This window comes from Magallana gigas, chromosome 4 (assembly GCF_963853765.1).
Source record: "Magallana gigas chromosome 4, xbMagGiga1.1, whole genome shotgun sequence".
Taxonomy (NCBI): domain Eukaryota; kingdom Metazoa; phylum Mollusca; class Bivalvia; order Ostreida; family Ostreidae; genus Magallana; species Magallana gigas.
The window spans coordinates 10,118,887-10,141,780 of record NC_088856.1 but is presented as its reverse complement, the minus strand read 5'-3'; the positions used below and the strand labels follow the sequence as shown (position 1 = coordinate 10,141,780).

Here is a 22,894-nt window from a genome sequence, read left to right as displayed (position 1 = left end):
ATTTTATTTTGTTGAATTTTTAAAGTTGTGGTTTTTTTTTCTAAGGTTTGTGTTTTTTTCCCTGACAGAAAGATAGGTTTTTGAGTTTTGGGTGGATGCTAAACAAAGAAAAAACTTGCAATGGCCTAAGCTTTTACTTATAGGTCTGAGCTACATCTGTCAGACCACCAAATTAAGTTCATGTATAAATATCACGTCACTGTATGGTTAGATGCACAATATATAAAACAGGCACAAATATATCTTCTATAAAATGTTCACATCCTTTCAAGCTTTCATTAGCACATACGAATGTATACAAAAAGTGTTTTCAAAGGAGGCATATTGAGCAAGCGTTAATCTAACATTGAACAATGTCTTTTATCACAGATATCTTTCTTCATTGTTACACACACACATGCATGTATTTCACAGGTCTATATGACTGACAGTGTACAAAAAGACAAAGCTATGAAACAGTAAAACACAATTACCTAATTACCAGTAACAATCAAGTTCTTATCTAACATTCAGAGGGAAAATGAAATTACCTGGTAACATTCACATGTATCTAGAAGAAAATGCTTGAGATTATATAAACACTCCACTTTAAAGTTCAAGCAGAAATACAAATCTCAAACATACTCCAAATTACCGGTACTAATAAATATCAGAACTTTTATTTTGATTGTGTTAAAATATGAAGGGTTATTAATCTCAAGTAAATGATGAAAGTTGTTGAATGGTCCACTACATGTCCCAGTTGAAGTCATCACTTGGTGGAGAAGTTTGGTAGAGAGAGAGTCTAATTGCGCGCTGGCGTTTCTCCATACCCATCTGTAGCGCCATCATCACATCTTGATCGCGCCGTGACATCCTCTGCTGTCTCTGTAATTGATGAGGCGACTGCGATCTACTCCTCACGTACCTGGCAGCATGTCTACCCCAGGCCACGGGGGACGCACTCTTCTGAGTGGCCCGCCCTCGACGCTCAAACTGAGTCCCGAGACTGTCTGCAGAGTGACTGCGAGAATGAGGTTGGCGAGTGGCTACATTGGGTGGGGCGATAAAACTGAGTTTTTCAAAGTACTTCCTGGCTGCCTGTCCCTTGGGAGACAACAGCCAGTTGTTGGTGGAGTCATGGATACTCGGGCGGCGATGGTGGGGGCTTTTCTCTGGTGGTTCTGTCGCCAGGTGGAGCTGGCTGGGACTCTTGTAAACATGGTGGATGGGGTCGTAATCAGAGGAATCGAAATCCAAGAGACCGTTGTCCTGGTCCCTATCCGGGGAGTCGGAACGGAAGGATCCATTGAATTTCTTGGAGACAGGAGAGGAAGAGGAATCAGGAGAAAATTCATCACTTCTGCAAAACAACATGATTCTGTTAACGGACAGGCAAAAATACGAGTGAAATTATATACGAGTATATTTGGCTGATTGTAGTCAAGATTTTATAACCAGGTTAACACTTACAAATTTGTTAAATTTTTCAATCCCAAAGGAACTAAATGGCCTGTACCTGCAAAAAAACAAAAGTTGATTGATTAAAGTCAATGCCATAAGTCTGCAGAACTGAGAGAATTTTGAAATCAACATTCATAACTGTTAAATCAGCAAGATGAAAATTTTGAATAAACTAGAAAAAAATAAGCGACGTCAATAAGTTTAAATCAAAGTTCTGAATTTTGATACTCAAGCTTCCATTTTGTCTAGCATTTTGTATTTTCTGATTAAATATACAGAGATTCTAATTTGCTGGAGTATACAGGCAAAAGAAAAGTATCATGATCTGATTATTGTATAACGAGATGTTTCTGCAGGGGTGCTATGTTTTTCGGATTTATTTTTTGCTGAAATTTTTGTGCTTGAGATGATATCATGAATATCATCTCAAGCACAAAAATTTCAATTGTAAAAATTAATGTATATTATTTGTAATATTTTTACTACAGAGAATTCCAAAATTGCAAAAAATAAATAAAATATTTTTGAAGCAAAATGCTAAAATTTACACCCCCAGAAAAAAATCAGTTATTATCATAATAATCTTTACAAACTACACAAAATAATCTTCATCATAAAAGTTCCTGTACATATATATGTACTACATAAAGCTTTCACTCTACAGGACTAGAATACTTCATTGACTAAACTAATACATGTATTGTATATTACAGCATTCATTTTGGACCTAGCTGTTTTAGTTGTGCAGTTTATCCTTAATGGGTGAATTCAAAACGAGGCAAATTCAAATCATTAAAATTAATATGATTATATATAACGGGTAATCATATATAATTCCTGTTTTGATTATAATTCATTGTGTCCTTGAATTACCGGACAAAACGCAGTACAAATTACACAAAGAAATATATGAGTACCATTTCATAAATTATTGTAAGTTACCAGTTTGTACAGAAATTATTTTCTTTCGGTGATTTTTTATTAAACCACTAGGGCAAAGGTTACAATGAGGGAATATTTATAAATTCTCCCATGGTTTGTGATTGCTTAATGATTTTTAATCAAGGAGGTATGTGTCTGCTGCTTCTTTTGGGGCTTGGTGAGGGTTAGAAAACACATTAAGTCAAAAAGATGAAAATTGTTTACCATCACTACTGGTAATCATGGAAAGATACACAAGAAGTAAAGAAAGGGAGATTATAATGCAGGCAATGAATTCTGTCCAATGAACAAAATCAAAATTAAAGGGAAATCATTCTAATCAAGGATAGTTTGCAACAGTAATTAGCATTTCATTGTAGAAGAAATGTCCCAAAGCATATATACTGTATGTCCGATTTTATTCTCTGCTGGGAATATTTGTCATTTGATGATCCACTGCATGAAAACATTTGTATAAAATAACTTTACATTCAAATGAAATCTAGATCTTGAAATCATAACCCACTTTTGACTATAATGATATAAAATTGTTTCTAAAATTTGGTATACAGCATATAGCTCTGTTGTACATTACAGTAACTCTAAGAAGCTCTAGTTTAATAAATGAAGCTGGATCATGCATGGTTAGTGTTTCTGTTTAACTCTGATTACAAATGTTATTAAGATGAGTTAAGTAGATGAGTTAGAACGAACAAGGATAATTTTGGTACCACACAACACAGGGCTGGAGACTTCTAATATGTGTAACCGGGAAGGAAAACTGAAATAATATACAATCAGATCTGAAACAGTAATTCTAGCAACAATATCCCTTCTCCTATGTACATATACAAACTGCATTACTTTATTTTCCAGTTTGAAATGGGCAGAAAACTGCCAACTGAAGGTTACCAAAAATGTACATACACTTATGAATTATTCAATGATTCAGTTTAATTTAAATATTTTCTGAGTCAAATGATGTAAATTATTATGGTACATGTGACATTTAGCAATACATTATTATCATTATGGTACCTAGTCACAAACGTTTGGGAGGACTGTTAAAAATTTAACAGAAAGAGCAACTATAGTTAGCAAGTCTTGCTAAGCTTCTAATATTTTGGTAAAGGAATGGGCATTAACTGGAAGGCTTAAAGGAAAAGATCAAGTGTAGAACAGTTTTCCATCAACTACTAAGCATTTCTCATTTTGTAAAGCAATAAAGTCTCACACTTCAACTTTAATTCCTTAATTTTTAGGGTGGTACGTGTTACAGAGGTGAGGCAGTAACTGTTATAAATGATATGTTGCCTCTATATGCGGCTACTGAAATTATAACCACTACAAGTCCACACAGTTAGGTGGTTCATAACTCTCCCAAATAAAACCATCATTAGGATGATTATAATATATCCATTCGATGAGAAGATTTCTTGATCACAAGTATCCCATATTCAGTTTAGTATTAATAAGTCAAATTTCATCTCTCTGTTATCTTTTTATTTTTAAATGATATATTTTGAGTCAACTGACAAGTTAGAGCTACAGCCAAATCCTAAAAAAAGTCATCATCAAACAATCTACAATGAGTTTCTACAACAGTCATTCAAAAACATTATCTCCTATGTGAATTTAGAAAAAAAGTAACTAGAAAAAACTTCCATCTATTCATCAATATCTAATTTTGATAAAAAAAATTCAAATGTTCTAAACAAGTATTGAGAAAAAAAACAATTAGAAAATTTAATAATGTGTCTACGTATAGAACAGGGTGTCTGAAGTAATAATCTACTGAATGTGCACTGATTTCTGACATTTATAAGAGATCAATGAATCAGTTAAAGACGGACAAAAATATTGACACTTACCATCATCTTGTACCAGTCGCCGGACACAAACCAGCAGGCGTTTGGAGCGGGTAAGGGAAGTAATCTGTCTCTCTGTCAGATTTCTAATATCCACTCCATCAATCTAAAAAATAACCAATAAAGATGTATTCAAACAGGTAATGGTAGCTATATTGAAACATCTTTTTTATTACCGTATAGAATTGCTTGAATTCAATATTGTAATAACAAACACACTGATACTATTCACAATTCCAATCCAATAGAAATCTATTTCTATTGAAAAGAAATGTGTTCACTCTAGGTGTGTTACTGATAGAGGTTAACTAAGTAATACTTTAAGGAAAAATATTTATAAATGAGCAAGAGATGTTCGTAAAACACTTATGCCCCCCTCCCTGGGAAACATCCACAAAGAAAATGAACGTAAACTGCAAATAACTGGAATTTTTTCTACGTCCAAGCGGCATAACTCTGTCGAAAATGGCTTGATCGTACCCAATATCAAACTTGACCTAGATATTATCATAATAAACCTGTGTGTATACATGTACCAAATTTCATTTCAAAATGTTCATCCTCTGTGAAGAAAATGAGCGGAAACTGCAAATAACTGGAATTTTTCTACGTCCACAGACCATAACTCTGTCGAAAATGGCTCGATCGTACCCAATATCGAACTTGACCTAAATATTATCATGATAAACCTGTATACCAAATTTCAATATGTTCATCCTCTGCGAAGACAATGAATGGAAACTGTTGGTGGACCGACTGACCGACAGACAGTAGCAAAGCAATATGCCCTCCCTTCTTTGAAGAGGGGCATAAAAAGAGTATCAACTGAATGAAATATTAAAATGTTATTTAAAACTCTGAAAGTCAAACAAGGACTTCTAGGGAATGTGTTACCTTGGTGATATAGTCACCGACCACTATTCCTGCCTTCTGTGCAGGAGAGTTCTTATCCACATCTTTTACCACTAGGTAACGAACCTTGTTTTGTCTGAAAAATAAAACCACAATCAATAAATCTCACGGCATAATCAATTATCTTCCATTGTAACAATAACGTCAACACGGAAAGAGTCTTCAAAGTCACACGCAACTCTAATTAATTATTCCATCTTTCCTTGTAGTCTTAGAGACCACTGTTACAGTTGGTGATCAAAGCAGGCAAGCTCTTTTACAAACCTGTTTTAGTCCTACGCAATCATTAATTGATACATTGTACCATAGCCTTTGATGACATTAAGCAATACACTTTACAGAGTTTGAGAATTAGGTACAGTGTACATGAAGGCAAAGTTGAAAAATGTGTACATGTACCAATACTGGTAAATATAAATATAAGAACAGAACAAAAGGAACTAAGTGTAATAATTTCAGCTCCAAGACTGTGCTATTGCTATAAAATTTAAACCTGTTATAATTCAGACTGTTAAAGCAAGGAAGGCATTCAATCATCAAAGTGAATACCCACAATAATTAAAACTAACTAAAGGTAAATTAAGATAAAATGCTCCTAATGAACAGATCTTGATTAATTTCATTATGTTTATGAGACGTACATGATAATAAATTATTGAAAACATGTATACTAACGGTATTTCTACAATTAATCAATTAATACTTTAAAATCTATTCTCTAAATGTTTGTACTATATACATCATAAGTGCAGTTTTGTGCAATATATGGTGTGAACATTTAAGTAAAAGTTCTTCTGCATGTCAATATATTTTCATGAATAGAATGTTTGTGTTATTTTTCTCAGCTTTGAGAGATCAACAGTATTCAAGGTTGTGTCTAAAATCATAAAACCAGTGAAACTATTTTTCTTCTGATCCACATGACAAAAATAAAAGACAAAATGCATGGATGGAGAACTGGTTATGTGCTCAGTAGAAAACAACAACAACAACAAAATAACAAGAAAACAACAACAAAATAACAACAAAATATCAAAACAATGTGTATACCTCAAACAAGTAATAAAGTTTACTTTAACATTTGTGAGTGTTTCATGCATAATATTACAATTATATAAACCAATTGCAAATTCCAAACAACAATCTCACACACACAAATAGACACACCACTAAAGAAACATGTGAAGTTAATTTTTGATAAAACAAATTAGGTTAGAGTAAAACAAAATCAGACTGGAGGAGTCAGCCTACTTTCAACTTGCCTTTTTACATTCTCGGACTTTTTGTTCTCCATAAGAACACTGTCAAAACACAGATAGCACTCTTTTCTCAGAACATGCAAACAGTACAAATCACAAACACATCTTAAATGGGGGAATGGGACTTATCCATACTTAGATGGTTTCTTTCAAAGCAAACAGTGAACATAAAGAAATTAAACAAACTTGTTAATTTTTCTTTTTCACCTAATCTGACAGCACCAAGCATAATATATTAAAACTTTTGATCCACACGTCATATGATCTTAAAACTAAGCTAAGATCTTTACAATTTTGATTTTTGTTTAATTTTTAGAATGCATTCTACATCTTTGTAGTCAATTTTTGAAAATTTTAAATATCAAAATTTTTTATGATATACGAGGGTTGTTCGGAAATTATTGAGACATTTTCTCTTATTCTTTTAGTAAAAAAGATAAACTCTTGAAATTTTACCAAAACGTAAATCAGGATAGAGTTTATCAATGTGAAAAGTTTCTTGTTCATGGCATGACTAGGTCATTCCTAGTAAGCTGACCAACGTCCCTTCGTCCTGTAACCCGGCGCAACCGCAAACTTTTCGCAACGTCATTTTAACGCTTCTTATTGCTCCCGTGTTTTAAACACCTTACAAACGAACTGAAATAAGAATTATTCTTTATTTCTCATCGTTTGTTTTAATTTCAAGATGTCATCATTTACATTTTCTCTCATTCTTGTTTTTTTTAGAGAAAAAATCGAGTTATTTTTACCCGAAAGTAATTACTGTGAATGTCTCCTGCAGTCATTTTTCACATATTTTAGAACTGTTGACAACAGTTAGTGTGTTAAAAGTTGTTAATTAATCCCTTTGGCCTAATTCTAGTTAAACAATCAGTGAAAAAAAATATGATGAACTGAAGTTCTATACCTTGTCTTGTCATCGTATAGTTTTTTATGGAATTGCGTGGCTTTAAAAGGTCTTCTTCTGAGATTTCCACCAGTTTAATGGTTTTCGTTGTGCCGCCTTGACGTCAAAATTCAATGTAAAGTCGTTGTCAGATTTTTATTGTTTGGTAAATATATGTGTACCATATCCGTATTTCAACTTGAACATCAGTGAAACTTAATCAACAGTTAGTCGCAAAGAATAGCAAAATGAACATATTTAATTTGATTTCTTTTATCATTAACTGTAATTCTACGGACACTTATAAAGTAGATGTTTAAGTTGTTTAATCTCCGAGTTCATGGCTGCGCCGGGTACCCCAACCACCGACTTGTTTATCTACCGTCGTAAACAAAATATTAAATATTCTTTTAATATTACTTTGTTTTATTATTTGCTGGTGTTTCTTCAGTGTCTATGCCATTTTTTACCAAAATTCGTCATTTAGAAAAGAAAATAATCGATTTGTCTCAATAATTTCCGAACAACCCTCGTATATCATTTGAAATATTACTTTTATCAATATTCAATAGTATCTGAGAGTCCCATACCACCTAAAAGCCAAAGCAAACAGCATTATACATACAACTTGTTAAATGTTAATGATGTACAATATATACAAACCTGTTTGTAGAACAGCCCAGCCTCCCATCCGCCCCTGGGTGAACTATCAGCTCAATGTCCCTCACATGGACATTTTGTGGCCGATCACCTTATAAACATAAACAACAAGACCTCCGTTAGATATCTTTAAACATTATTTTCCCCTTCAGATACCAAATGTACCATAGATACACAGAAATAAAAAATACAAATTATATGTGTACTATACATATTCTGTGCCGGTCATTTTAAAATCAAGATCCAGAGAACACGTGAGTGGATAAAATGAAGATATTACAAGCCCATTTCCTTCTTTTGTAATGCTTATGATTTTTTTTTTAATTTCAACTTTCAATTTAAAACAATTTCTTTCATTCCATAATTTCTAAAACTTGCATGATTGCTGCCATATTTGGTATTGATTCTCCGAGCGATTCCACTTCAATTGTAAATGTTTATTCTTTTTGACACTTAAGTTTAACTTTCAAATAGATTTTCCTCATTGTCAAATTCCAGTGTCGATCTATACATCACAAAACCACCATACCGCTATCAATCATTGATTGACATCCTACGTTTACTATAAGGATCTATGGAAAAAAGACTAGTACAATATGAACTGTGAAAAAGACACACAGAAAGCTGTGATCTCATGCAGAAAATGTTTCACTATTGGTTTTGCAAAACAATCATAGAGTTTTGAATGTTTATTTTTAGAACACTGAATTATTAATTAAAACAATTTTTAAACTGCTAGGGCCTGTCTATGTTCACACGAATATTTTGATTCTCTTGGTAGAGAATTGAGAGTGACAGCTACTATTTTATAATCAATAGAAATAAGTATAATTTTAACCCCCCCCCCTTTTTTTTGGGGGGGGGGTTTACTTTTTACAAGAACAGGGTAGAGTATAATTGTTGAAAAAAAAAAGAAATTCAAAATGCAAATTAAAGAGGAGAATCTAATATCACTCGGAACAATCGTCGATTTTACCCTTTCACAGTAACCACTTCCTATTTTCGTACTTTAAAAGTTTATCATCGTTTAAAATCAGTCTCAACCTTGGTGCACACATCTTAACTCCATCGCCCCATGATAATCTTGATATTGATCAGTACTCATACTGATGTCATTACAAATGGTGGCAAATCATTCTCATCTAAAAATCTATATCATCCATCAATAATTTTTATACATGGCGATCTTAATTTTCTTTCTTCACTTAAATTTTTCTTTCAAAGCAAAGTAACCTCTAATTAACTAAGTAAAGAACAGGTGCATGAGCTTTTTGAAACAAGTTAGCGATCAATCTATTAATTCATTTTCATGTAGTTTAAATTTGAATATTATTAAAAGGAACTTTTCAGAATTGAAGAATATTTAATGTTCAGCATTTATTTTTTTTAAAGAAAATATTATATCTCATCTAACACTGATAGTACTCAAAACGGTAACAAATTATCTCCCCTGATAGTTACCTTAGTTTTACTGCTCATATTATTAGTTTTGCCATACAATGCAAAATCATTGGAATAAATTGCCAAATGACATAAAATGACCATATATCAATTCTCAACAGTACCAGAATGTCATCTTGTTAGTAATTGTCTGGTTACCTTGGCTGCCTTGTCTATAGATAGATGCTGATTGGACCTTCATGATGACGTTCCAAGCGTTCCTCATTAACGTAACAGCCTCCGCGTGCGACATCTGGTGGAAGTCTGTACCGTTTACTTCTAAAATTCTATCTCCTGCACGAACACCCTGTCAAACAGTAAAATTTATTCATAAACATCTAGAAATTTTTATTAAAAAAGAACTATGAGTACAGCATGTAATTCATTTCATGATCATGATGATGGTTGCAACCCTATACTCAAATTGTACATGTTAAATGTTACATGTTTAAATAGTGTAATATACCAGTATTTAATTATTACTGGTACATGAAGGCCAATACTGTCAGACTTGTCTGCCAGAATAGCAATTTTGCACTTTTTGTGTTGTATATATGTAAAACCAACAAATCGTATGCTAATACCCCAATAGTAAGAGTAAATTCTTTAAATATTTAAAACAGAATGTTTAACTTTAAATTATCAAATAAGTGTACATGTATTGTTGTAAATTATAATTCTGATACCTGTTCAGCAGCAGGCCCCTCTGGATCCACCACACTGATGATAATGTCGGTTCCGTACTCTCGACCCCCGACAATCCCCAGCCCCAGACTGCCATCATCCCTCCTAGCAATAAACACTCGTCTGATGGCACCGTCGTAGGATTCTCTGGAAACGAACGCTGATTTACTGGAGTCGATTCTCCCATACTGGGGAGTCCAAACAAACACATCATCGTCTTTCTCATTACCCAAGTGTTTCAACGACGTCAAGTCATCTTGTTCACTGTAAATTCCACTTGTAACACTGGTTCCATGTTGGGATACCAGGTCACCATTTTTGTATCCATTGTAATCAACTAAGATTTTCTTTTCACTGCCATTAGAGACAATTTTGAATTTTCCGGAGGAATCTTGAGCAATGACTTTTGGAATTTCCGTCATTGCGTTATCATTACTGTAGATCCGTAAATAAGTTTCGTAGTTTGGAAACTGGATGCTGCAGATTCTATGAAAGTCTTCCTGCAGAGATTTTGGTAACCTGTTACACAGCTCTACCAACAACAGTAGTCTCTCTGTAGAATTGATCACAGGACGCAACTGATGGCACAGAGTCGGCACAGACTTGGTCTGCTGGAAATTATTCACAGCGTATTTGAAGTGTTGATACTCGCTGTTTGACAAGAGCTGCTGGGCCAAGTTTCGGAGGATTGCTTCACCCCTCTGGGTTTCACCCATGACATACGTGGATGGTCGGGGAGGGGGTACTGGCACAGCTTTCTTTCTACTCTTCACCAGCGGCCTCCAGGTTCTGTGTTCTTTCTGAGGGAATGTTGCCTGGAAATATTTCATGTTTGTTAAATAAAATGCACTTCAAATATGCAGGTGATTTATGAAATACTGTCAAGGTAAAATGGCCAAAAGTTATAATGTTTCCATCAATCAGAAGATTGCACACACAATTAAATGGATGAGCTGTGTCTCCAAATCAATGACTATTATGTTGTTGGTGATTTGTCAACTCTGCAAATCACAGCTCATTTAGGGATATTACATCCGCTAGGTAAACTAAAGCTGAGAATGGCCTCAACACACCCAATGAATCTAATCACTTCACAATCAAAACACTATGTCCGCAAAGAATTAGATTTCTATTAGCAAATATTTGGGCCACAATCTTATAGTCTCTTATTAGATACTCTGTGTACTAATCCTCTGATGAGATTTTCTGAATGACTGGTATCGCATGTAAGACAACATATCCAATAACAGGTTTGGGGGGAAAAACAATAAAACATCACACACAAATCGCAATTTGTGTGGGAACATTAACAAAATTAGTGTCAACAGAGTCTGCCAGACCAGGAATCCTATGGTACACCAGAATATTACATTGCAACAAATAAGCAGTCATAAAATCGCATGCCGCTTGATTTCACCTTTGGGTATGTTTCTGATGTATTTGATTCCGTACTGAAGCTATGAAGCATTACGACTGAGAAAATGTTCCACAGCGCAGACATCCACCCAAAACGTTCTTGCTTCTTGTGAGTCACTGAACAATACCTTACCCACGGTCTACAAACACTGCAAGGGCCAGAAAAAACAGTTGTTACACAATTAGTCTCTCCCAAGTCAACATCAGCACATTAAGTTCTGTTTGCTCCAGACAACCTCTAAATTCTAAAGCACAAAAAATAACGTTTGCACACTGAAAGGATGTCTTTTTTTGGTAAGTTAGTCTTTGTGTAGCTATTTCATTGCTCTGAACATCAACAATATTAAATCCTATTTTCTGATTTTTGGGTCCAAAACCAAGATATCCTTTGTCTAATAGTAAGGAGAAATTCTGGGTGTGGAAAGCAAGAACGGATACTCAGCATAAGCAAGTCATGACTAATTCATTACAAGGAGCAAACAGTCTGTTAAACAGTCAATGAAACCATTAAATCAATAAAGGACTTGTAGCATTTAGAAAGAGGGCCCTGTATTAAATGGACCGGAACATCCACCCTGGACTGTGAAAATCAGTGGTGCAAGAACAGGGCATTGCCTCATGCCTTAAGTGTGCTCATAAAATATATTCAAACCTATAGTGTCAGACAGGCCCTAACAGTCTAGATCCGTCAGTCAGAGGTTACTCTAGGTGAGTATTGCCTGTGGATGTGAAATTATTACAAGTATGGACCTTCAGTGAACTTCAATATCTGATTATTAACACAACTCTATTGACATGCACAGATACCGCTACAAAAGAAAAGTCATAATGTGAATTCACAGCCACCTATTGATTGCTATACCTGGTACATTATTAATAGCAATAAATAAATCATATTGCATTCAGCAAAAAAATTAACATACATGTACGGTACATATTTCATTCAGCAAAAAAATCAACATACATGTACGGTACATAAGCTTCTAAAAAATCTCTTGAAATCAAGTCAGAGCATTGGTTATTCATGAATGGGAACATTAGATCTTTACACATGTTACAATTTACAAGGTATATATTGTACATGTACTTACAAAATAACACACAGAAAAATTCCTTGCTGTAAATTCCACTACTATTTAACGGAAACAATTTTCTCAATAAGTTTTAGCTTTGCACAAGTGACCAGTACTGTACAAAGACAATCAAAGTTTATATTCCAACTTAAAGATCTCTTAAATTTTTAAATGTCAATGAAAATGTGTGGTATGGACATAGTTCAAAACGGGGGCGTAAATGAGTACATAGTCTCATATATATACTCTAAACAAAGACAGAGTGGTCACATTGCCAAATATTTCCCAAAGTGTACAACAGATTATAGCTGGGTGAGAAAAATGAGCCCATTGGGGCATTAACTGGACCAGATAGAAAGAAGCCAACCCAAGTTTAAAGTATAGCCTTTGTCTTTTAGCGCCAACATTACCAGTAGAACTTTGAAAGAGGTTTACAATAAGTAGTTTGATCTGTCTTATTGAATTCATTCCCGTGGGTAGTTAGTATTTTAACACAGGGTCATATGAATATAATAACCACAATGTCCCAGTGCCTCTAGTTCATTTAGCCCACACACTATGGAAAACCAATCATCTGACAGACACTCATCAATTATGACTAACATGTATAAGCATGTGTAATCATGCATGAATAAAAGAATTAATACATGTCCAGTGTGAAATCAATATTTAAATCAAAGTACCTTGTTAACTTTTTTATGGCATGCACAAAGCATTAATAAACAGATCTACATAATGAAAGAAACTCAAAGTCAAGGTATGAGTAAGGAACAATTTTAACTTGTTAAATAAATGTTTTCTTTCATTGTAAATGTCTTTGTAATGCTGTAATGGGCAATATCATTTGATATACTTGTATATTCTCACAATTTGCATCAGACACAGACAGATAGAAGGATATGAAGAAAAGTTTCCCTAAAAAAAGTTTTTAAAAATACCTTTAATTGAAACTGCTCCACAAAAAATAATATATCAACACTGCAGCCTTTTTCCCCATACCCTACACTGCTTCTCAGAATGAGACAGGCTGACGTCTGTCAAGTCTGTATGCAATGAATAGATGAAAATTGCTTTAGTATGAATTAACAGGAAATTACCTTTAATCTTACATAATCCCTCTGCAAATCGCAAGGTGATTTCTAAAATGAAGCCTTTTCCTGTCTGAGGTCCACATGAGAACACAGTTGTCTCTCTGTGTCTCATGGCTTTTTATCCCAATCCTAGGAGTTGATAATTAATTGCAAAACACTAGATAAGACTCAAACCATTCAAGCGTAACCCACCAGATGGACCTGTATATCATGGGTTATCTCCCTTGAGGTCAACAAGTACAAGTACTTAATGCTTTAACTCAAGGGTCCATGAGCCATAGGGTACCATGTGTGCCCTGATTTAATCAATAGATGTAGATTTCATGGTCAATTGATTCTAAAGTTTTATTGGGTTCTTTGTTTAAAATCAAGCAAATGTACTTAAACGTGACAAAGTGATTTGACAAAAAGGCTTTACATTCCAAATATGTGATCTATTACTGGAGAGGTGCTATACATACTGATCACAGGCATCAGAACCTGGGAGGCTGGAAGGGAGAGACGGGGCAAGCCCTCCTCTCCCCCCACCAGATAAGGATTTTAAGGATTGGCGAGAATGATTTGTCCTTCCTTCTTTTTTCTTTTTTTGGGGGGGCTTGGCAAGATTTCGGACAAGTGTGCCCCCACCCCATCCCCCCCCCCCCCCCCCCCATTTTCAATTTGCTTCTGACACTTATAATTGTAGCTATGCTGATAACATTCTATCTCTCTTATCAGGAATAATCTGAAAACTCTCAATTTAATATAGTTTCCAAGCAGGAAATAATGAAATTCAGCAAGAAGTACCATGTAAAAGATATTCCTGTGCAAAATTCAACAATTACATAATTTTTCAAATTGATGAAATCTTAAGTTTTTAGTTATTTGAGGAGATTCGGGTAGTTGGGTTTATCTGCCATCTACAAAAATTACAATTTTTACATAATAAAAGCAGCTATTTGAAAGCTAAGCCAGGCATTTGGACACATGGTCTGCTGCACGTCACAAGAAATCTCGTCTGATCTCTCAGGTGCAACTTGATTCACAAACAACCATTAATAATCTGCATGAAGGTGGGGTGTTTGCATTATTAATCAAGAAACAGGTATGGCCTAACAGCTCTGACTATTTCCCCTCTTGTGTTTTCAAATACTAGCTTTGTCTTCTGAAGAGGTCCAAAAAAATCTCAAAAGAAAATATTGTGCTGTGTGTAGTGCGTGTCACGAGTGATTAAAGTCCCTATATGGTCTCCTCCATTCAAGACACTTTTATCAAACATTGAAATTCACCTCCGGTGAACGACAGCCTTTCTTTGTTCAATCCAAGTTACATTATGACGGAACTTTCAAAGTCTGAATTAGCCCGTAACCAATTAAGATTTAGTTTTTAAAACACAAATACACTCCAATTCTTTGCCTGGCCTACTTCCTTTAGATCTGTGTCAGCGTTTCCATTAAGCCGTTGAAAGACGTAACTGAATACACTACAGCCCTGATCATCAGAGGGTGATGGGACTATTAAAAGGGCCGAGGGTATTTAAAAATTCATTTTTAAGACGCAAATATACATGTATTAAAATACAAACAATCAATAATTAGACCTTGATTTTTATCATCCAACAATCAACATCATGTAAATTGTCTAATATATGTTTTGACTGGTCCTCTAGCTGTCTCTATCGTAATAAATATATACACTGCTGATCCTGATGTACTTTTCGCTGAATAGGTTGTAGAAACAATTAGTGAGAAATTATTTAGAATCCAGAATTTCCTATTAACTTATTACTGAAAATAAGATTGAAATGTATTTAATTATCAATATCAAAACTCCTTTTTCAATCATTCAATTTAAACAAACAACCCCTGTGTCACCCACCCAACAAGAAAAAAATGTTTTAATTAAAAGATTTGCAGAAGTAGTTTTTTAAGATAAGAAAAATTTAAAAGTTGATCCAGTACAAAACAAAAATCCTACAGGTATTTAACCTTTGATTTCTAAACCACAGTCACAAAAAATACCTACGTAATGAAGTTGAAGGTAAACTAATCACTACAATCAATAACAGGCATTTAATTACCTTCTCGAAATCTGGAGATGGGCGAACACGTCCATGTATGGTCCAGACGTACCTAGGATGATCCATGCTCATACAACAACACTTTACATTTAGTACAGAGATACTGCAGAGTGCCGATTTGTTTGGTGGGAAAACTTACTATCTTGTCACTTTCGTAATAAATTACAAATGAACACAAGACTTAATTAATTCACAATGTTCACGGTGCACATGTCACAGGTTTTGATTTTTACCGACGAGTGACACATGAGAGGAGGACAGGAGGTGTCAAATAGAAACTAGATCAAGTGAAAACACACCTATACCTGAATGTAGGGTGACAATAATGCAGCATACCTCACATCAATTTATCAGATAGGATTCAGTCGCGTTTTATGACAGCGAGATGGCTGGGTAGTTATAAACTGGATCGCTTTGTGACACTAGTTATAGAGTGTCGGGCCATCATCTTCATTATGATAATCATAGGTATATAAGTCAATGGGTGTATATCTTGGTAGCAGTCCCATCATGTTTTGATTGACCAACTCACTACAGTACTGTACAATACAGCAGTACATTGAGAAGTGCAGGTAGCATGCAGGTAATAGAAACCATTAAGGTAGAACATTCAGAATTCTAGCTAATAAACTGGAACCTTTATGGTGAACGACTAACATTCATAAATCAAAATAAGGAAATAAATATCAGTGTAAAGAGAGAGAGAGAGAGAGAGAGAGAGAGAGAGAGATTCATCATTATATCCTCAACTGCAAAAAATACTACATTTTGTAAGTATGCCTGGAATGTTGTTTTTAATAAAATTCTTTATATCATCATTGGTTTATAAAAGATATAATATACCGTCTGTCTTAATATCATAAACTTGCACAATAAAACCTGTTTTGAAGGTTTGTTTTGTATATTAAATGGCACACAAGCCTGAAAACCATTTTAAAAAGATGTATTAGAAATTGCATTTCATTCAGAGTCCAATTTCAGAAATATAAATGGTATTTTAAATAATTCAAAAACTCTTGAAACCAGTTTTTTCAATGACGGTAGGTCATTAGGATAGATCTTGTTGACTCTAAAGATAATTCCAAACAACAATTATAGGGGCTGTATTTATCTAATCCTTTAGGCGTAAACTTGCATTTGACAGTCAGAAAGAATTCTTGAAAGAGCTCCTGTACTACCAAAAGTCTTCATTTAGTGAAAGCTATTGTTTCGGTGTATACTATATATATCTATTTTTAATACCTTTAAATCCCAAAAGCCTTTTCATTAAACAAACAAAACATATCATTTACAGCTCTGAGCAAATATACAATTAAAATTCTTATTTTTTAAGTCCCCTGCTTAGATCAAGTAAATTTTACCATTGCTATATGTGGTACTCTTTTAAGTTCTGTGCCGAAAGCATTAATAGTTTAGACTTTTCCTTTACAATCATGTTTATATACATGTAAATGCATGTATCAGTTTTCAAAATGTTCAAAAGGTAACAGCTTCACATGTTTACCTATTTTCAATTTTATACACATACTGAATCAGATGATGGAATCTGTATTTGTGCAGACAATGGAGAACTCCTGAATACCGTTTACAAGATGATTGACTACTACTGATCACTTTTTTGGGCACTCAAAATTAAAGTTTACAACGATCTGTCTTTTTATAGTACCCTGCATATTCAGAATTTTTGGCTATTTTTATCTCTGGCATTGTCTTGAGAGTATTGTCTAGTGGGGTATAGACAGAGACTTATTAAATAACTTACAACTTGTACCAGTGGTGTCTACATTGACACAACTAATACATGTAGTACTAAGAGGCGAGTGTTACTGAGTTGTTTTCTATTGTGCTTGGCTTTTAAACCAGATTACAGGGAAATTGTCCCATAATCCTTAATTACAGAGCAAAAAAGTTACATTTATATTCCTTTAAACATTTAATACCTGGGCTAAAACTATTTCTGAGACCCAACACAAAGACCAGGACCATAAAAATTCTTTTTTAAATTCTACAGAAGAAACCTATACAAAAAAAGAACCCTACTTTCTCATAGGAATAATGTAGAAAAATTCCACAACACTTGAATTGTGTGAATAGTCATCAATTAAAAACCCGAGACCTTGTTCAAATGTTTTCATTGCCTTTCAAAATTCTTTTTTTTTCTAGCACAGATATAAAATGCATTCACCCAACCTACATGCGGGACAGGAATTTTATTTTAGATAATTCATTAAAATCTAAATAATTCACATGTTAGATAACCCTTTTGAGTACTTCAAATTCCTTCAACATACATTATTTACTTATTAAATATTTACAATACTTATGTTTAGCTTTGCAATGACTATATGTATATACTAAAACCAGCATGAATTCTCCATTTAAGAAACCAAGTTCTGTCCAAGAGTGACATATTTACCCTTGTGCTTTGTCTGCGATTGTTGTAACAATATCCTGTGAGTAGGTCCCCTTAAACTCAGTCACTTCAACGAATAGAATGTTTGTTTCTGGCAAACTGTACACATTGCGATGTTTAAGGATCTCATTGGGACTTAGAATTTCCCTCGTTTTCGATGAGTTGTCAGAGAGGTCAATATTTCTTCCCACGCCTGGGTTTTTTAAAACACATTGGTCAATATTCTGGGTCATTATATGTGATATACCAATTAATGACTAGCAATGACTCATGTACTACACTCACAAATGCACATTAACCAAAGAAAATGGTGAATGAATCTATCCATGCATATTCTTGCAGGTATACTTGAAATAGGCTAAAAATAATATTCAAACAAAATTGACTTGGCATCGATACTCTGTCAGCTGAGAAAATGAAACTACAGCCATCTGATATTGTAGGTATCAATAAACTCAATATAGAAGACTCGAGGATTCCAAAGTCAATTAATGACTCTCTTTATGACACTGATGCATTAAATAGAACATCTTGGGAAGAAAATTCAGGATTTCAACACATATCTAACAGGAAGGCGGTATTGACCAGTCAAGAGTATAATCATCACTCAATAATGAATATTGATGAGCTTCAAACTTCTACGCAATTATCAAATGTTTTGTGCTCTATATTCATATTGTGAAATTATGCCATAATTGAGCAAATGGTTTCTGAGCAAAATCTGCTTGATCTAAATGTATTCATTTTGGTGTTGTGTTTGGATCTTGCTTCTTACTTCATGCAGAAACATGCAAACTTGCGTGTTTTTGTTGTGATTTAATTTATTTACACAATCATGATTTTCACAACTGACCCAAAACTTTATGTATGAAGCAGCAACAAAACAACTATTAATGCAAAAACTATTGATTGATGAATTTCAATACAGTACATATTGCAATAAATTTAGAACATACATAATTCAAGTAACATCGATATGCAACATATATTTCACAGAAATAAAAAAAACTTACAGTCTCAGGCATGAGTCAAAGTATTACAATGATGCTTTATTTGCTCAAAATGATGAAAATTCAAGGAACACATGCATTTACAAATCTCAATGCAGCTATTCAAATGCTTGCAAAGAATTAATATAACATGAGTATGTGGCACTATGTGCAATCATGCAGTATTTCACACAGCAAGCCCCGACCAAGAGATAAAAGGAATGAATAGACTGGTTTACTTTTATGCAGAACTATTGAAAGCTTGAATTATAAAGCTTTTGTGATGATTTTTATACAAAGCACATAGTCGATCTACAAATAACTGAACCACTATACAATCAATAAAAACACATTGTGATTTTGTATTATATAACATACCTGCTTTAATAAGGTGAGCTGTATCCAGATTGTTAGGAGTTGTATCTAGTCTAAGACTTGATCAATTCCACCCAGACCAATATTCCATACAAAGTCAGGGACTGGATCCTGGAAAATCCAAAACTGATTGGTTAAGTACACACAGTCACACTCCAGTTGGAGCTTGAGCAATTCTCACTACGGAATCAAAGGAGCAAATTATTTCTCATAGTGCAATAGGCCTCATAAAGAGGTCGGTATGACTGTCAATATTGAATTTACTGCTATAGAACTGAAGTACAATTGTAATGTTAGACAAGAGGTTTTTCTCCCCGATACTAATCTGCCCTAGCGAATAGATGGGTGTTTTAAATACACAGTATCGGACTAAGCGTGGCCCAACATGCTGTAACTCACCCGGTTCCATTGATCAATGTCTTTGCAGGGTTAAAATTCTCTTTTCTGGAAGGACACTCTTCGGTTATTTGGAAATATTTAAATGACTTGACGAGCCATCTGTAAAAAACCCTAACAAAGCCATCGACTGACTAGAATACAATAGGTATAATAAAGAAACTGGGTGAAAATATCCTATTAGAACTTGATAATTAGGTGAAATATAATATGTTCACGCAACCATGACTGACAAAATTCAAGTTATCTAACATCTTAAAACTAGCGTACCGAATGTTTAAAAAGCTTTGCGGCAGTTATTGAACAGTGTAATCAAAGAGAAAAATGGTAGGAATTTTAACTAATGTGTTATAATGACATAGCAGGCATTAAACTTTATTCATTATACTGTTGAACATAAATACTAGCTGTTAAGTATTTTAAAGTACAATAACTAAAGTTAATATAATTATATATTATATTACATGTACCGATACGTACATTGCATATAAAAAAAAATTATAGTATAGCTGCAATAATGTAGCCCACTTCCTTTTTTGGGGGTGGGTGGGTGTGTGTGGTGGTTGGGGGTTGGGGAGGAATTGTTCAGAAAAACATACTAAAATGATTTTTTTTTAATCGGTGAGCTAGCATTTTATTACTGCAGCTAAATAGTACCTCTTAAATGTGCATTTAAGAATGTACATGTAATTCTCCAAAATGAAATGAGAATAATATATAGTATTTTTTTTAATGTCATTATACCATTTTACACATTGCTGATTTAAGGACACTTACAGACATGGACCAGAATTGGAACTTATCAACATGATCCGCGGGTAGGTTAAGGCAACTCATAGTTTAATGACCGTCAAAATTATGATCAATTTAAAAAATGTTTATTTTTATGAAAACAGCGCTGGATATTAATACCAAGTGAAAGAGTTCACCAAGATATTATTTTTCTACTTCGGAATCGACTCAATCTTTGAAGCTGCCGTGCCATGGTATCACGTGACAGTTAAAAATAGATCACTTTTTTACCTTAACAAAAAATCAAAAAGTGTAACACTACCCCGAAGTTCATTTGTATGTTTTCTACAATAATTCGATTGGAAATTAGTTCATGTTTATTAGTATTACTGCTAGAATCCTACTGTACATCGCATAAAATAAATATTGTAAATATTTATCGGAAACCCTCTCAACTTCTAAAATTTCATTGAAAATACTACGTATTTTTCGTTTAAAACAACAAAGCACAGGATTCTAGCAGCACTTTTCATGTAGTTTAGGTCATATACCGTTGATATTTACCAAAATCATTTTTCCTAATATCCAGGGTAGTGTTACACTTTTGCCATTTTTTGTACACACTGACATAGGAAAGGCTGGTCAAGCCATATAAATGTCGATCCGCTTACCTTATAACACTCGCTGATTAAACAAAATATCCATTCCTGTATTATCCTGATTATATTCGAACTGACACTCATCTAAATCTTAGGTATCTGTATTAAATAAGTCTTATTTCGGCATTGTTTACACTGCATTCCGATAATTTGTCTCCCGACATGATCTTCTCTTTTAAACATGCTTGTGACGTCATCAATGATAATTATACGTAATAGAGAGAAATCGAAGATATATTCAGTTAGAAGAGTTTCTAGTGATATTTTATGTCTGTAATTGTTATAATATAAACCAGAGATAAAGTTAAAATCGACATGTTTCTGAGTAAAATATGACATCATGCTGCTTATTGTGACGTCATATCGATCAGAGGAATTTGATCGCTGTGAGTTGCCTTATCATACCCGCGTCCATTCTCATATATTTAAAAGGATATTTTTATTCATGAATTCATGACTATATATCTATATTCATTACACACATTAATAATTCTGCACAGCTCAAATCAGATTTAAAAAACTGGCAGATTTATGATAAGACAAAGTGTTTACAATAATCATGATAATATCGCTTTACAATCTCTCCAAAAATATATGTTTACTATTTAAATGATAAAACAATAAGATAGGCAATGGGAGGTCTCTCCATTTAGATTTCTATAGATCCACTGACAGTTCAGGAGAGACCTATACAGATTCAATCTGAAATGTCAGACAATCGGCAGAAGGACTAGATAGACCCTTATCATGCTTATACCCACATCTCAAAACCATTGGTCCTTCCTTTATGATATTTTGGAAGACCCGTCAAAATTTTACAAAGTCATCATAGCTCCAAAACACTTCAAAATTTAAATACATTGATATGAATTAATGCATGCATTGTTTTTAAGGTACTGTATGTCTATATGATTGAGTTTTATTGTGATTGACAATATTTTTAAAGCATGCAAATCCAAAAATTTTTCAGGGGGGAGGGGTCAAAGGGATAATTTTGATTCTAGGTGAAGGGGGGGTTGGGTTCAAGGCCTCTTTCTGAAACTTTAATAAATTTAAATTTTCCAGGGGGCAATCTGGACCCCTCTCCCGACACCCCTCTAGATCTGTGCATTTAAAGGATATATAATTTAATTAGATATTAAATCAGTGAAAATAAAAACATGAGTAAAAATATTCACAACCCAGACAATGGCTTAATACTTCTGTGTTTCCTTTTATATGCTCTAACCATCACCATAATCATCATAGATAGAAGTGAACAATTAAAGGGGGACAACCCTCATTGTGTATGATGGAAGATTCACATATTTCAGCGGATATAACAATGCTTACAATTAAGAAATGTACATTTGAATAATACACAGTTCACAGTATACTCTGGTCAAAACAAACCATTAATATGGATCGGTTGACTGGGGAAGATAGACACCCATCATGGATTGTTGTTAATTAATACATGTGTCCAATGCTTTAAAAAATGTTTTTCATGATTTTCATGTGATCATTACCTTCAAGATGTGTAGACATCATAATTTAGAGTTCAATTCATTGGCTTTTTCACGTGTTTTTCTTCGAGGTTCTGAAGACAACAAACTATCTGCTTTGAAAACAAGCG

The 22,894-nt window shown here is 33.9% G+C and overlaps 1 protein-coding gene across 9 annotated transcripts; it reads right to left on the bottom strand.

Moving 5' to 3' along the window:
* Window positions 1–389: 389 nt before the first annotated feature.
* On the bottom strand, window positions 390–22,892 carry LOC105339753 (tyrosine-protein phosphatase non-receptor type 13). Of its 9 annotated transcripts, none has more exons than XM_011445460.4 (10): window positions 22,788–22,892; window positions 19,496–19,603; window positions 10,079–10,891; window positions 9,552–9,699; window positions 7,956–8,043; window positions 6,407–6,445; window positions 5,127–5,220; window positions 4,236–4,338; window positions 1,453–1,498; window positions 390–1,342 (listed from the first exon to the last, which is right to left on the bottom strand). In XM_011445460.4, the coding sequence occupies exons 3-10, from the start codon at window positions 10,790–10,792 to the stop codon at window positions 730–732; spliced, it is 1,845 nt and encodes a 614-aa protein (XP_011443762.2). In that variant the 5' UTR covers window positions 10,793–10,891; window positions 19,496–19,603; window positions 22,788–22,892; the 3' UTR covers window positions 390–729. The 9 variants fall into 9 exon arrangements, with proteins under 9 accessions (XP_011443762.2, XP_011443763.2, XP_019927575.2 ...); XM_011445461.4 differs by lacking the exon at window positions 22,788–22,892 and adding an exon at window positions 19,892–20,035; XM_020072016.3 differs by lacking the exons at window positions 19,496–19,603; window positions 22,788–22,892 and adding an exon at window positions 18,132–18,261.
* Window positions 22,893–22,894: the final 2 nt, after the last annotated feature.